Source organism: Scedosporium apiospermum, assembly GCF_000732125.1.
Source record: "Scedosporium apiospermum strain IHEM 14462 chromosome Unknown SEQ_SAPIO_0176, whole genome shotgun sequence".
NCBI lineage: Eukaryota > Fungi > Ascomycota > Sordariomycetes > Microascales > Microascaceae > Scedosporium > Scedosporium apiospermum.
The window spans coordinates 3,586-19,486 of record NW_015971877.1 but is presented as its reverse complement, the minus strand read 5'-3'; the positions used below and the strand labels follow the sequence as shown (position 1 = coordinate 19,486).

The following is a 15,901-nucleotide window of genomic DNA, read 5'->3' as shown; positions in this document are numbered from 1 at the left end:
GTACACAAGTGTTTCAGGCGATGTTTGTCACCCAAGGAGCTCTTTGAAAGGAACATACAACAGATATAAAAACATGTTGTCAAAAGGCAAAAAAAAAAAAGTAAGAATTTTTTTAATAAATTAATTAACTAATTAATTAACAAAAATATATTCCTGAAGGAAGATCAATCGGCTCTGGGCTTCGAAATCAGCAAGGACGCTAGTGTGGATCAATTGGAAGCCTCAAATCCTTGACATCAAGCCAAAGCACCTCGGCCTGAAGACGCTCTTCGCAACCGCATCAAAGCTGTATTCAATCATTTCAAGCCCACGAACACTTCAGTTAAAGTCAATGCCAAGGGATTACTGCTCTATTACGCTAAGGTTCCAGTTAGAAGAGGATGTGAAGGAGGATGTGGAGGAGGACGAGATGGGGATGGAAAATACTCGGTGGAGGACAAGGCTCATGTCTTCTCATTTAGCCTCCTCTCTAATTGTGTTTGGCGAACGAATTCGAGAAAAAATATTAGAATATGCTTTGCTAAAAGGCCGTGATGCCAATGTACGTTGGAGGCATCAAGTCATCATCATGAAAAGGTACTCAAAAAAGCAAACAAGCCAACCCAACCAAAGCCCTCGTCTTCCCACTCTATATCGCCAATCACACAAACCCGACTACTCCTCAAAAGAGTCATAATTCGTTCACTTAGCCGGCGTTGCAACTACGTTCCCAGATATGAGACTCTCCAGCTCCCAAGGACTTAATGTGCTTCTCCTCCTTGACGTTCTCCTTGACGCCGCTTTGCCGGTTCTCTTCTCCCTCTTCCTCTTAGTTTGCACCTCAGGCTCACCATTACCGAACGCTTCGGCTTCGGCATCTTCCCTCACATCTTCGCGCTGGATGGGATCCGTTTTCACAGGATCAACAGTATCCTGGAGAGATTCGACGGTGTGCGCTTCCATTTCATTCGAGTCTGTTGGGGGCGCAAGTTCCGGCTTCCGTTTAGCCATCCTCGCGGCCTTCAGCTTAGCCCTGACCCTAGCCGCGTCGGCCTCACGTTCGGAAGCAGCTAGCTTAGCTGCAATGGCAGCCATTGTAAGGGGGCTCTGTTGTGGCGCTGGCTCCGCTGGCCTGGGCAGAGGAAGGCGCGAGTTTACACGCTTAATAGAAGGCTGAGAGGGAGTCGGGGCAGCAGCCGGCTTAGGTTGAACTCGCTCCCTCGGGCTTACTGATTTCTTGGCCACGGTCTTGACTTCCCTTGAAGGTGTCGCCGCTGACCTGGGCGGTCTTGGAGCGGGTGCCGCTCTTGGCCTGATGGTAGGCTGAGCCTGGCGAGGCCTTGCCGTTACGGTTCTGATACGCGCTTGGGTCGGCTTCTTCGACGGACTCTCGAGTAGGAGGCTGTCTAGGGATGACGTGGATGACTCTAATTCGACCTGCTTTGACTCGAACTCTTGTTCAGTCTGGGAAGTAGATGGGTGCGCCGTGGCAGGACGGATTTGCCGTCTCGTTACTAGCTCCTTTCGTGAGCGCCCGCTCTGGGACTCAGGCACATCCTCAACTAGTTCGAAGGTGTCTTCCGCCGCAATCTTTGAGTAATCGATAGATTTGCCCCGTGGCCCTGTGGCATTTGCGGCACTGCGATTTCCTGCCGATTCCGAGTCCTTGAGCGGGCTCAACTGTGGCGGCACGGGAAGTGGTGAAGAGTCCATCATGCCTTGAGTTGGCCGGATCATGGCGGTCGATTGTTCCAAGATTTGGACGTTTGGTTCTTCGACATCGTAATCTTCAACGTCAAAGTCATCATCGTAAACGCTCGACCCGCTGTCACTTTCGTCTTCTGGCAGATCTACATGATCTGGATAGGTGGCGATGGGCTCTGGCGGTATCACCGGACAAGGGGAGTTTGCTAGCACATGCTGCTCAGTCGCCTGGACCGCATCATATCCTTCATAATCTTCCTCTTCCTCCTCCTGGACTGCAGGGAGGCGTAACTCCACTCCGTGAGAGGTTTCTTCCACGTCTTTGACGCGGACGGGACTGAGTCGAAGGCCCATCTTAAGTTCCTCTTCGTTCACGGGCCTTCCGTTGGAAGCCATTCGCTTCCTCCAACCGTCAATCAGATGTACGGCTTCTTTCCATCTTGTTTCCATCTTTGTCCATCCATCACGTAGACGGCCAATCTCTTCTTCTCGTGTTACGACCTCTTCAAGCGGCACGAACGATGGGTTCGTAAGAATAGTGCGTAGATGTTCTAGTACGTTCTTCAGATCAGACTCCAGCTCATCAACACCAGCGATGACGGTGACGACATGGCCGTCGCCCTCCGGGGCTTCGCGTTCCCAGCCGCTCATGGACCTGATGTCATCCCTTATTTGACGGAGGAGCACCAGGAGGTGTTCATTTTCTTCGCTCAAACTCTTGGCAAGCTCGGTCAGGAACTCGTTCGTTTCGCTCCGAAGGTCGTAGCCAGAATTGGCCGTGCACCCCGCCTGGCTTGGAGAGCCCTTCTCTAGCCCAAGATCGCCGGTGACGCTGATGACGGTTATGGCGGGGTTTTTCGTGGATCCACGGGACCTCGTCGCTTCACTCAGCTGCTTCTTCAGGGTGTCGATTTGGCGATCTCGACGTCTTACTTCTGTGGCGCACGAGGCGCGGGTTTGGGCGACGAGGGTTTTCGCGCGCGACATCTCTTCTTTGAGTCCGCGTAGTGCAGACTCGGCGCTCTTGAGCTGTGTGCGCAGGGTTGATTCCGAGGCGTCGGCGAGGTTCAGCTTCCGCTCCGTCTCGGCGTGCTTCTCGGTCAGACGGGTGAGGTCGCTTGTCTGTCTGAGGTTGTCTGCGCGGAGGGTCCGCATCGCTACTGAGAGTGATTCGCGGTGCTCAGCATCTCGCTAAGATGAGAGCTGGGTGTTAGACATAGTACTAGACATATCGACAGCGAGATGGAGATGGGGCCTGGCTTCCTCCGGTACATCTCAACCGATTCAACTTACATCTCTGCGCAGGATCAAATCATTGACGATGCCCATGATCCGACCCATCGTCGCAGCCGTCCCGCCTTCATTGTTCCCGGGGTTGGAAAAGTCGATGGTCTCGCCATCGCGCAAGAGGCCCCTCGAAAGGAGCTGGTTGTTTATATACAGCGATGCTGTGCGAAGATTCTCTAAATCAGCCATGCCGCATGCATGGGTACTGCTATGGCGATTAAGTTAGGAGGAGGATGGTCGAAGAATAGTTGTGCCTGGCTTTATCATAGTCGACGTGAGCGGACTACGTCGAAATGGTGATGGAGCGATAGTCTGGAATCACGTCGAGTTGTAAGTTTACGGAAGCCTCACTTTGCGGCAAAAGTGTTGCACGCCGTGTAGGGGCCGTAATATGGGGAGCAAAGCCGGTAGTACGAACGAAGTATGGTGTTGCAGTGTCAAATGTATCCAGAGATGGCGCACACTCCCAAGTAAAGCATCGTTGAACCGTTTGTATATATTTCCAGTGTTTCTCTGTACTTGGCTCGTGTTGCCGCAGCAACTCAACGCCTGAAGTGAGTGGTCGATGATGAGTCATCATTATGAGTTAACACAATTTATTTTCAATGTCAAGTTTGATACCTGGCTGCTGCCAACTGGCCTGAGCTGTCGACCCTCAGACGGACCTTGTACCCTTGTACCCCCACATCCCAGACCAGCCGGCACAATTGAGGCTCAACCTCAGGTTGACTTGACTGAGCCGCAGAAGACAGGCAAAACTGGGCAAACCAGCCATTATAATGGCCTCACAAAAAGCAGCCCAAAGTGGGTGATATTATGAAGGTCGCAGCCAAGCCCTTCGTTTCCAAAGGGCTAAGCCCGCATGAGGCTAATATCGCGTGAAAACTAACGACCATTCAGGCGCCGTTAAAACAAATACCGACCGGTAACCTCGTGTCGGACGGTCTGTAGCCCCATGATAACCAGCGAATCGGAAGCGAGGGTCATTCGCTGCCCCCGGTGACATCGGCAAGGCTCTGCACTTTTACTAGACATGTGCACGTATCTGCCCAACTTTAGAAGGTGAAGCTTCTAGCCCAAATCGGTCTCATGTTCTGACCTTGAAACAATGAAATGGAAAGAAAAGGCCGGTGGGTCTAAAGACTGCACCTCGCTCTGCCTGCCGTCACATCGAACTTTTAAGTCATGCGGCTCAAATGCCTCTGATTGATCCCTGCGCCACGATGATCTGAAGGCCACACACATGGGGACCGTGGACGCACCGGTTTCCATTCATTTCTCGATGCGCGGAGACCAGAGACGAAATTACTAGTATGCTCACACGCCACTTTAGCACTTTCTCTTCTCCCTTCAATGAATCGGCTTTAATTATTCCATCGCCCATTGGCGGCCTCGCTTAGAGTCCCAGCCGGAACCTTCTACCGGCATCCGAATCCACTGGGATGTGGAGATACTGTCGTCCCACAAAGAGTGCTCTGCGACTGCTTCCACAGGGTTCATCAAAATGAAGATGGAGTGGTTCATAGACTTCTCTTCTCTATCCAAGTGAAGAATTGACCAGGGCCGTCAAGGATTCGGCCGGTCTCTTCTTCGCGGAGGACGGCAGAAGAGCCTCAGGTCTTCCACATGGCTCGTCAGTTCCAATTTTGCTTTCTCGAAAGGGATGGACCTCCGAATTCGAGTTTCACCTCCGCGGGTGGGATTCTAGATGACGGCACAAGTCTCAGACCAGAAAGTGTATATAAGGGCAACCTCCGCCCATTGACACACGGCCACACTTACTGTGACATCAGATGTGTCGTCTGTGCCTCAGAAATAATTCCAATTTCGAACGGAAGTGCTATTAACACCCTAGACGTCGACATTCTTTTCTCTGGGCCGGCAATCATCGGAGTATTTGTTCAAGTCTATCTCGAGCCTTTCTCACTCCCTCTCTATTCTCTCTGTGGCGCCTCTCAGCACCATGAATCTCTATCACATGCCCGTCGAGATCATGTTATTCATGGCCGACTATCTTGACCCAGACGACATCTTTCATCTCAGTTTGACTTGCAAGGGACTCAAGTATCTCATTCACGATCGCCATATTTGCCGCCATATACTTCTTGTAAGTGCCCATTCTGGTCCACCTTACATGCTGACGCTAACCACGGGATTTGGTGTATAAAAGAAGTATGCGCCGTATTCACCAGAGGCTCTTCGGGCCAGCGGAGGTGGAGATTTTTCAAGAGCCTTCAGGACTTGGTGGAAAAGGCGAAGGGCTATCACAACAGCAAACCCTTATACCGCTACCATCATAGCTAAGGAGGTCGACCGCTATATTTACACGAATGGCGTCCTATGCTACACGACAGAATGTTCCAAACTGAGGGTATGTGATATACGGAATTCATCCGACTATGAGTCCGTCATAGATGTACCGGCTATGCTCCGGTCAGTCCCCCGGGAAGTTATCAATCTGGACAGCTTCACATTTTACCCAGCTTACTATGCTCATGGGATGCTATCCTGCATCTACTGGAGCAAGCTGACCGGCACTACCGTTTTGATTGTTCTGGATCCGCGGCATTCAAAATTCATTGTTACCCGCACAGTCGAAGGCCACCCCAAAGTAGCGGTGAGGAACACCGACAAGTTCCTATTCTTCTGCCTCAGTTTGCCCAGCGGCAATAGGCATGATCGCCGGTGGCGTATCTATCAGTTCGACATTGAAAAGAAGAAGTGGTTTCCAGAAGTGGTTCTCGAGGACTTTGATGGGAGAGAAATCGGCGGAGACATCTGCTTCGAGGTGATCGACGGCTATTTTTACGCTATTTCGGATCATGTGGCCCATTGTGTGCGCAACGATGACCCAACCGTTCTCGACCCTCATCACGTCTTACGCATGCCCATCAGTTCCTTGGGTCTTGGCCCAATAGAAGCCGCACTCCCTAGAAGAGACTGGAAGCGAGATTACTCGTCCGATTTAGCCGATTTCCGATGGAATTCCATGCAGCTGGAGAAGGATGAACGTGAGGGCGAATTGACAGTATTTCAGGTGCGCCGCGAGTTCCTCGCTGAAGGCTACCACAACCGCCGAACCTGCTACAAGAAGCGACTAGGGTTTCCCCGGCCCTCCCGGCTCACAGCGTCTGACCCCGAAAATGCCGGTGGGCAGCAGGACGGCGGTCCGCCGCCCGTCGACCCTTTGGACGACGAAATGGACGAACTAGCTATCACTAGAGAGCGAAGCGCGGAAGAAGTGACCGATCTCATCCTAGACAGTCACTCCTATCAACCAGAGGCTCAAACAGCCGGCATCAAGTCGCATCTCTTCGTCATGCCGCAGTCTAGTGAGCGTTTGAATTCACGAAACCCGTGGTGCGCCGTCCCCTCTACCGTGCACCACGGTGACAATGCCACCACCAGCCCCCAATTTCCGTACCACCAGTGTTTTGTACGCTCGTATTTTCCTTCCTGCGATAGCTTCGTTGACATGGTCAACCCCGTTATCGACACGCCGCGCACGACACAGAAGCTAAGACTGAGGATCATGACACGAAACGGCTGGCCTTGTCCTGCGACAGGCCGTAATCCCAATGGTCCACCCGCAGAAGTTAACCAGACACTGTTTTGGCCTCCAGAACTAGACAATGGATGGGAAATTGCGGATGGGGATGCATGTTTATTTGTCGGGGAAAGTGCGCTAGAGACATTACACCGCATCCTCAACCCCCGTTTATATTCGGGAGAGGTCGAGGCGGTGGTCGACTACGGCTCCCTCATCTACGCCGTCCCTAAACCGCTTGCTGGCTATGATAAATACCCCCGAAAGACCCTCATCTATATTGGCTTCGACCCTTCCGTCAACTTGCACAGCCTCCACTCCTTCCACGAGTCGTCTGCAGAGAGGGAAGAGGAGAGCGAAGAGGAGAGCGAAGAGGAGAGGGAAGAAGACAAGCTAGAGAAGCCAGAGAAGCGGTTTTCAGAAGTTGACCGCGCTCGGTCTCCACTACCCGAGAAGCCGATGTATTCTACGCGGATCAGCAACTGGTTATATTTGCAGGTGACGTTGTCGCATCAACATCGAATGGGTTTTCATTTTCACCCCTAAGGGGTGGCGGAGACAAACGCGTGCTCGATTCTTGAAGGCATTCCAGTTGTAACTAGTAATTGAGAGCTCGAAACACGAGCAGCATTGGATTTTGCAAAACATGAAACCAAAATCATTCACTCAATGTGTTAGGTAAAACGAGCGTGGGATAACATCTCCAGTTTATCTCCATACGAGTGTATGCATTTTTTGAATCTTCAACTGCACTTCCATACGTAGGATTGTATTTTAGGCTGTCAGGTCATCTAAAGCAAAGGCTACGATGCATAACGCCATCCCTTCTCATTTGGTCTCCTCACCTTCCAAAAGCATTCCTCCTCATCATCTCCAACTGCTCTTTCGAGCAGAGTCTTTGCCTCATTGATCCTTCTTTAATGCAATTCCGAGCTTGAAAGAATTCCTCTATTTCCCTCAACTCCCCCTAGTTTTCCCAGGGAACAAACAAACCAAGCAGAAAAATGTGATGAACTGAAAATGAAAATGAAAGGGCGGAGGAAGAAGCTAATAGGTTTGCTTGTATCATGGTGTGGTTTGTGGTATCTGCAATGGAAATTCACTGATGACGTCTCTTTTGTCTACCTCTCATAGACCTTTTGGTAGGATAAGAAAGTACAGGGGGAAGAGTATCAGCTCTAATTTAGCCTCACATAGTTTCCTTCAAGAAAGGAAGTGTTAGCTTCAATTTCCAAACGGAAGGGCTGCAAACCAGGGGTAATAATCTTACCTGGGAAGTCACCCTGTTTGCCATTCAGCTTTCCTGTCCACCACTCATTTTCATTCGTTGTCCTCTTGACAATCTGGATCACGTCTCCAGCCCTAAAGGAGAGGTCTCCCTCGGCCTGCGCTGCAAAGTCGTAGAGAGCAGTGACGGTTTCAACAGCCGGTGTAGGGGCAGCGCTGAAACGCTTGGGTTTTGGTTTGGGCGGAGGAGGCTTCGATTTCGCGGCCGCCATAGCTGCAAGACTGGGACTGACGGGGGCGGACGACACGGGGTTCGGTGAGTATGGAGGTGGAGGATTATCGATGACATCCGAGTTATGGCTGTATGCGATTCTGGGGGTAGTCGAAGAGGCACCAGCTTCTATGGCCCCAGGCTTGGCACCGTATTTGGGAGGGCGTCTCTGACCCGTAGTCTTGAACTTGCAAATGGAAAGTTTCTCGGCCTGCTCCTGAATATCGCCGCGCTTCTTGTGGAAGGCTTCCTCGACATCGAGGGTAAGGTCGAAGTAGCCAATGTCACACTCCTGCATCCTGATGTGCAATGTGTAGAATATATTGAGCTGCATGTAGTAGAAGGACTGAAACAGCGGCTGGATGAAGTCTCGCTCAAGCGTAAAGAGCATCGGCAGCTCCTCTTTTAACAGGTCGTTGAAGTAATTGAACTCTTGCGTCGACAGCTCCACATCGTTCTCAGCTTTCCACATGGCTTTCTCATCCTTTGCACTCCGATCCTTCTTATCTTGTAGTTTCTTGAGAGTCGCACGGTGGCGGTCGTAATCGAGCTTCTTGTGTTCGCGCTTCGTGACGGTCTTGCGAATGGCCTTGATGACATCGAGGAGCTCGTTGGCGGGCTGAATGATTCTGCCATCGATCATTTCCAACTCTGGTTGGAGGGTCTCCTGCAGATCCTTGACGATGGCTTCGTACTCTTCGCAGGCTCGAATGCCCTCGGGGTTACCCTCAGCCTTGAAGCTGTCGGGGTCGGACATGCGACCTGATATGGGCTTGTAAATTTCGGTCATGGCTTTGCTGAACTCGATCTGGTGGCTGAGCATGCCATTTATGGCCTCGAAGTATTTTTTGCTCTCATCGTGGAGCCTCTTCGTCTCCTTCTCGAGCTCTTGGAATCTGAGTTCGGCATCCGCGTAGACCGCATCTTTGGTGTTCTCGCCAATATTAAACTTGGCTCGGAATTGTTGAGGCGCCTACCGTAAACCACAAACCCATATTGTCAGCAACAAATATTTCGCGTCTGCACGATCGTGGGAGCTCTCGTAGCTCATCCCCGCTTGTTCGTGAACAGGCGGACCCGGACGTCTCGGATCCGGCAGTGGGATGGATGGAGGGATGTAGGGATGGAGGGGGGGTAAATTACCCGAACGACGCTCTTCTGAAAACCCTTGAAGCTCATGCTCTCTTCACAGCGATGCAGCAGGCAGAATTGGACCGAATATTGTAGGAGATCGAATGAAGGTATTAATGCGACGGTAGTGTCGAAGCTTTTAAGGTTGAGGAGATCAGGGGAATCAAGGTTTTGCGTGGAAAGAAGGTGGTCAATAGTCGGATGGGCTCAGCTTTGAGAGACTGGTTCTGGCGCAGGCTTGTATTTTAGCGATGATGGGGTAAGTTCTCTTGGCGTTCTGAACATGACGACGATGTTGTGGCGGTGCGGGAGGCAGCTCAAGGACGTGACTACCCAAACACAGCAAAAAGCCTTGTCAGCTCGGCTCGATTCTCGCCCAAGCTCTCAAATTCAGACGCCCGCGTAGCGCCCGTCTTCCACCGTTACACCTTGTAACAATACTGAGAGGGTGGCTGACGCAGATGACGGATGCCATTGAAAGCTGTCGTCCACTGTGCTCTTGCTCCTCATCATTATGCTTCGATAGTTCGTTCAATATATTCATCGATTGATACCCTTGATGAGCAGCACAGGCACTGAATCGCCACCAGGACCTTCCACGCGGCGCTCCTCCTGCCCCGATGTCCCTCAATTAGCTATTATTCTCCTTTGCCCCAATGCCGCGGTTTAGTTTCTAAACAGCCGGACAATCTGCAAGTTTATCTTCGTAGAATTTGAATCCTGGAATCCCTCAAATGTAGATCTGCTGCCATGGCCGAGATAGCCGGCAGGTGCAACCACCACCACAGTGACGAGGTACGACGTAACCCGAGCAAATACCTAAATGCATATGCCCCTCCATTTGAAATTTGAACTGGCCGACGCTTGCCCACAGTTGCAGTTGCAGCATCTCCGGTTGGATTGTTCCTTCCGCAAGAAAAGGTCCGGCTTGCGAAGCGTTTTTCTTACGTCAGAGCGTGCACGGGCCAGAATTTTATGAGGGAAGGAGATATCGGCCAATCAAACGGAATTACCGAACCTGCCCCGTCCGCCGCTTGGTCGGTGATAGGAGCTTCAGCCCGCGCCCGTAACCGCAGCTAGAAAAAAAAGAGAAAAAAATCCCAAACAATTGTTTTCTCCATTTTCTCCATTTTCTCCTCCCTCCAACCTTCAACCCTCACAACTCTGCCTCATGCCACCCTGTGGATAATCAACATGGCGAGTTTAGCATCATCTGCGTTTAGGCAGGCGGGCCGCCGCCTTGGCCCCCGAAATACGTTGTCATCGAGGATCTGGCAGAGCTATTCCAGGATCGCATCCCCCGTCCTGCCCTCTATCGCTCGTCGGGGCTACGTGTCGGAGTCGAAGAAGGACGAGGCTCAGGCTCTAGGCGAGGCCGCCATCAAGGTGAACAATCCGCCATTCTCTTCATCCTCTGCTGCGGCAGCTCAGGCCCGAGATCCCTCGACGGGCTCGATTTCTGGTATGTCCGGGTGTATTTGTCATGCATCTCCGATCTCCGCTTTCTCAATTTTCCCGCTGTGCTAACGCAATTTTGATAATGGCTAGGCCTCGTCAAGGACGCTTCCATATTAGATCAGGGCGCTCGCCCCATTTACCTCGACATGCAGGCGACTACCCCGGTCGATCCTAGAGTCCTGGATGCCATGCTTCCCTTCTATGTCGGTGAATATGGCAACCCCCATTCACGGACCCACGCCTACGGCTGGGACAGTGAGAAGGCCGTCGAGGTTGCCCGCGCCCATGTGGCGAGTCTCATCGGAGCCGATCCGAAAGAGATCATCTTCACCAGCGGCGCTACCGAGAGCAACAATATGAGTATCAAGGGTGTTGCGAGGTTCTTCAAGCGATCGGGCAAGAAGAACCACATCATTACCAGCCAAACCGAGCACAAGTGCGTCCTCGACAGCTGCAGGAATCTCCAGGACGAGGGCTTCGAGGTCACCTACCTCCCTGTGCAGCCCTCGGGTCTCATCAAACTGGAAGACCTCGAGGCTGCTATCCGACCTGAGACCTGCTTGGTCAGTATCATGGCTGTCAACAACGAGATTGGTGTTATTCAATCGCTCGAGGAAATTGGAAAGCTCTGCAGGAAGCACAAGGTCTTCTTCCACACCGACGGCGCACAAGCCGTTGGGAAGATCCCCCTCGATGTCAATGCTATGAACATTGATTTGATGTCCATTTCCTCGCACAAGATCTACGGCCCCATGGGTATTGGTGCCTGCTACGTCCGCAGGCGACCCCGTGTCAGATTGGAGCCCATTATTTCTGGCGGTGGCCAAGAGCGAGGCTTGAGGAGCGGTACCCTTGCGCCGCCTCTAGTTGTCGGTTTCGGCGAGGCCTGCCGCATCGCCAAAGATGAGATGGAGGTAAGACGATGCCTTTCATTTTATCCTATTATTACTTTGCATTTCCTCTCGTCTTTTCTTGTTTTGTTCGCACCCTGCGTGCGTCCCACTTACGATGATGACTTGCTTTATACATGCATGGCTTTCTGAATGGGCCTTGACCGGCCCGCAGCCTGTTGATCGCAGCAATTTCTGATTTCTACTATTTTTGAGCATTCATTCTGTCACGTATCTACGGATAGCCATTCGATGAATGCTATCAGCAGCGAGCTAACCATACACGTTGTTGTAGTATGATTCGAAGCGCATCAAGTTCCTCTCCGATCGTCTCCTCAACGGTCTCCTCTCCATGGAGCATACGCATCAGAATGGTGATCCCAACCACTTCTACCCCGGCTGTGTGAACGTCTCCTTCGCCTACATCGAGGGCGAGTCCCTTCTCATGGCGCTCAAGGATATTGCCCTGTCGTCCGGAAGCGCCTGTACCTCGGCTTCTCTAGAGCCTAGCTACGTCCTCCGCGCGTTGGGCAGCAGCGATGAGAGTGCCCACAGTAGCATCCGCTTCGGTATCGGACGGTTTACGACCGAAGACGAGATCGATTACGTCCTTGAGGCCGTGAGGAACCGAGTCCAGCATCTTCGCGACATCAGCCCTCTCTGGGAGCTTGTGCAAGAGGGTATCGATCTCGACACGATCCAATGGAGCCAGCACTAAGATCTTGATCTTTTGTGCCAAACCCCACAAACACAACACAATAGTTTTCGATTGAGTGAGGCAATCGAAGAGGTGGGGACAAATATCGACCTCGGAGGAAGAAAGGAACTCTCTTGTGCACCACCTAGCACCTGTGTATTATATGATGCCTCAGCTCCCCGGCCTTCACAGTCCGTCCCTGGACTATGTACTTCACTGCACATGCAGAGGTAGAATGGAAGGCCTCCTTTTTCGTTTTGTCGTCTTTTTTTTTTTTTTTTTTTTTTTCCCTGTTTTCGAAGGGTTTCCTTTTCGATGTATGTTGCGGGAGTTATGGGTTGAAGGGACATGTTATTAGGGAAAGGCAGGAACACATCCGAGGGGGAGGCTGTCATCGCAGAATGGACACATTCTTGCCTACATGCAATTGTTTGATATCCATATATGTATACATATTCGACCTGCAAGGGTTTTCGACCGTTCAACATCAGAACCATTGATACGCATGTCGACTGTGGATATCACAGAGCCTCGTAGGCGTACCCCGATGTCTACACTACCGAAGACCGGCACCCTTGTCGAACCCATTAGCCCATCAATTTCGATCAATTTCAATCCGGCTAGGGGCGCATCAATACCGACACTAATATACGACGCTCTCTCCTCGCGAGTCTCTCCACGAGGGAAGGGAGGATCATATCCCGGCTCTCACCATCTGTACAACAACAAATCTCCATGCAAACTGCCCTCTTCCGGCTCTCGATACCGCCCAGTTGGGAGATGAATCCCTTTCCCTAATTCGGCACAGGCCCGCCATTTCCGCCCGAACCTCTACCCCCCGAGATGCCCTGAGAGTGATCCTCGTTGGCCTTTTGCCATTTTGCACCGTGGAAGGTTGGTTCCCTTCCGGCACATTTATCCCGCTTTAGCCGTCCTCGTTGCGCCATGCATATGAGTATATTAAAAACCGGGATGGGACTGGATTCGTACGCTACCTCGCTTCGGAGGCAAAGATCCAGAGCCAGGAACTGGGCCTCCAGTGGTTTCGTGTATACATACTTACGACAAGAAAACAGCAAGAATTACGTTCATAGTGAAGGCGAAAGCTGAGTGTAAGATAATAAATGAAGGGCGAATGTTAGAGTAAAGAACAAGAATAATGTCTTTGCACATATTAAATGTCCCCCCCGCCAGACCAGATGAATCGATGGCGAGTAGATTCGGATATCGATTCCCTTCGCCTATTTCTTTTTCTTTTCTTTTTTTTTTCGACCCCAAATTTCTTTCGCTTCGTCCCTTGCTTCCTTTTACTTCCTCTTTCTTCATAGAGCATTTCGCCCCCAAATCTGTGAGAAGTGGCGGGCTCCTTCGAGCTTTGAGTTTGGTGTCAAACCGAATCGGGGAAAACGCAAGCGCCCTCGACTCTCGACCTGACGTCCGTCCAACGCTTCGGTTTCCCTCTCGATATTTTGGACGACTTTAGTCCCGACGACATCTCTTTTTACCGTTTAGTACGAGATCCTACATAAACTCTGAGGAAGTGAGAAATATTTAGCGAAAACCGGGAGAAGCCAAGAGGGGATCCGACGATGGCGCCGCCGCGGGCGACCCTCGCGATCGCATGCGGAATAACGGCCACACTAGCCGAGTTCACCTCGAGTTTTGGAGATGTACCCCAAGGTGGTTCTCTTGAAATTAAGTGGGAGAAGCTCGCAGCTGGGAGTACGCCGGCGTACCTGTCTGGGAGGATATTTAACGAAACGTCAGATGGCGTGGTATCTTGGCAGGCCAATATCTCGAGTGAGTCCCTCATCCAAGCTTGTCAAATCATAGCTGGAATCTCCTGATTCCGAGTAGGAATGCCCAGGATATCGGATTAGGAGCGATGTCACATACTACTTGGAGATCATCTTTCAGCTTCAGAAATCTCTCACAATCATACTTATAAGTGCTAATTCTCCCCAACTCGAACAACAGCCGACCTATCCGGCACCTCATTCACCTGGAAAAACATCCCATACCCTCTCCCATACATCCCCGCCGCGGAATACGAAATTGAGCTCCTCTCCCAGAACCCCAATTCTTCTCAAGGACAAGGCGGTTCTGAACCCACGATCGCAAAGTCAGACCTTTTTTATATACGACAATCCAGTGACGAAGGAGGGAGCAGTAGTGTAAGTTTACCCCGGCAGTCATGTTTCTAGTTGACATCAATTAGCTATATGTCGGATTACGTACAGCGTGATAGCTGCCGATTTCTACCTATACTAACTTGCTGATAGCCAACAACGGCATCCGGGCCCGAAACTACACCGACTGTGCCCAAATCTAGGGGCGGACCCAGTACACCAGTCATTATTACTGCGGTCTGTGTCGGCCTTGGGATACCTACCTTGATTGGCGTCGCGGTCTGGATCGGGTGCGCGAGGAAACAGAGGCGCAGACGGGAGTACGAAGAAAGCCGGAGATTGAGATATCGGACCATTATTGATTAACGACTTTCAGAGAACCGGAAGGGGGGTCCATAAAGGCTGTGACTTGTAAGATTGTTGTTGAAGATTATTGAGACTACTGGGAGGTCGAGCTTTACACTTTCTATCTGCGAAGGTCATGATTGTATTCAGGAAAGATCCAACCGTTTAGCCAGTGGTCTGGACAGCATGAATTGATGATGAATAACTTGGGTTCTTTAACAGCGTACGAGCTGTAATGAAGCTGTAGAGATACTGCTGTATTATGCTAACTATAGATGATTCTATTCAGGATACTTTCCCACGAAGAATTCCTAACATCAGAACAAGCATGGAGAATGAAGGAGAAAAGAAATGCCCAACCGTCAAAAACAACCGCAGCCCCTCTATGTACGTTTAGTCCGTTTCTTGGTGCTCTCCTTTTTCGAAGCGGTCGAATCCACGGTTTCGATGGCCGGGCCGGCTTGCTCAGCGCTGGAGGCAGGTTGTTGGTCCCTTGTCCCCGTCTTTATGTGCGGTTTGGCGATCGAGGCAATCCTCTACTCTCGAAGTATTAGCGAAAAGATCATCGATATCAAATGAGCGTTTGTAGCCGCGTGGTTGACACGACGTACCTGAGCCTCCTTTGATATGCTCGACACCTCGTCCTCAAGGTGGACCACACTTGGCCTATCCTCAAACGGATTGAGGGTAATATCTTGTGGCTTGGTCCCCGAGGTTGGAACATCTTTCGGAGTTCCCTTTTCCTCTTTCGTAGGCTCGTTTTGGCCCAGAGGCGGGTATCCTTCGCCCTCGGGATCTGGAACCTTGGCGTCCGTCGGAGCAGAAGCGACCTCCTCGATGGCAGCCTTGACATTGGAAGTAGTTTCGGTCATCTTGATTGATAGGAATGAATGCCTGGTCGGTGCTGGGAATTTTCAAGTGAGACTTGAGATGGGTACACTAATAAGGGTGGTTTTTGTCATGGGTAGTCCTTAGATATCTCTGTGACTAGGAGCTTGATGGTGGAATTGTGTCAAGAGTGACGAGATGAAGAGGAACGGGAGAGATTAATGCCAGACTCAAACTATCTAACCCTGCCAAGGAGGATTTATAATAGCCTTTAGCAAAACGCAGGCGCGTCCTTTGGAGAGGATTGCGTGGGAAAGAGGGAACTGGAGGTGATTGCCGAGGGTTTGTCACTTCTGCCTCGTGTGGCCTGTCTCCTGCCTCCCATCTCCCATCTCCTTCCTCCTTCCT

At 51.2% G+C, this 15,901-nt stretch overlaps 5 protein-coding genes across 5 annotated transcripts; 2 read left to right on the top strand and 3 right to left on the bottom strand.

The window, feature by feature from the left end:
- Positions 1–681: 681 nt before the first annotated feature.
- Positions 682–3,159, bottom strand: SAPIO_CDS10571 (Uncharacterized protein; the record flags this gene model as incomplete). The annotated part of the gene is made up of 2 exons (XM_016784142.1): positions 682–2,874; positions 2,977–3,159. 2 exons carry the CDS (start codon positions 3,157–3,159, stop codon positions 682–684), a joined length of 2,376 nt encoding a protein of 791 aa, XP_016638382.1.
- A 1,774-nt stretch (positions 3,160–4,933) lies between these two features.
- On the top strand, positions 4,934–7,063 carry SAPIO_CDS10570 (uncharacterized protein; the record flags this gene model as incomplete). The annotated part of the gene is made up of 3 exons (XM_016784141.1): positions 4,934–5,077; positions 5,141–5,183; positions 5,271–7,063. The coding sequence occupies 3 exons, from the start codon at positions 4,934–4,936 to the stop codon at positions 7,061–7,063; spliced, it is 1,980 nt and encodes a 659-aa protein (XP_016638381.1).
- A 632-nt stretch (positions 7,064–7,695) lies between these two features.
- On the bottom strand, positions 7,696–9,431 carry SAPIO_CDS10569 (uncharacterized protein; the record flags this gene model as incomplete). Its single annotated transcript, XM_016784139.1, has 3 exons — positions 7,696–7,718; positions 7,788–8,988; positions 9,369–9,431. The coding sequence occupies 3 exons, from the start codon at positions 9,429–9,431 to the stop codon at positions 7,696–7,698; spliced, it is 1,287 nt and encodes a 428-aa protein (XP_016638380.1).
- Positions 9,432–10,340: 909 nt separating this feature from the next.
- SAPIO_CDS10568 (uncharacterized protein) lies at positions 10,341–12,212 on the top strand (the record flags this gene model as incomplete). The annotated part of the gene is made up of 3 exons (XM_016784138.1): positions 10,341–10,608; positions 10,695–11,518; positions 11,790–12,212. 3 exons carry the CDS (start codon positions 10,341–10,343, stop codon positions 12,210–12,212), a joined length of 1,515 nt encoding a protein of 504 aa, XP_016638379.1.
- A 2,836-nt stretch (positions 12,213–15,048) lies between these two features.
- On the bottom strand, positions 15,049–15,537 carry SAPIO_CDS10567 (uncharacterized protein; the record flags this gene model as incomplete). The annotated part of the gene is made up of 2 exons (XM_016784137.1): positions 15,049–15,201; positions 15,277–15,537. 2 exons carry the CDS (start codon positions 15,535–15,537, stop codon positions 15,049–15,051), a joined length of 414 nt encoding a protein of 137 aa, XP_016638378.1.
- Between the last annotated feature and the right edge of the window lie 364 nt (positions 15,538–15,901).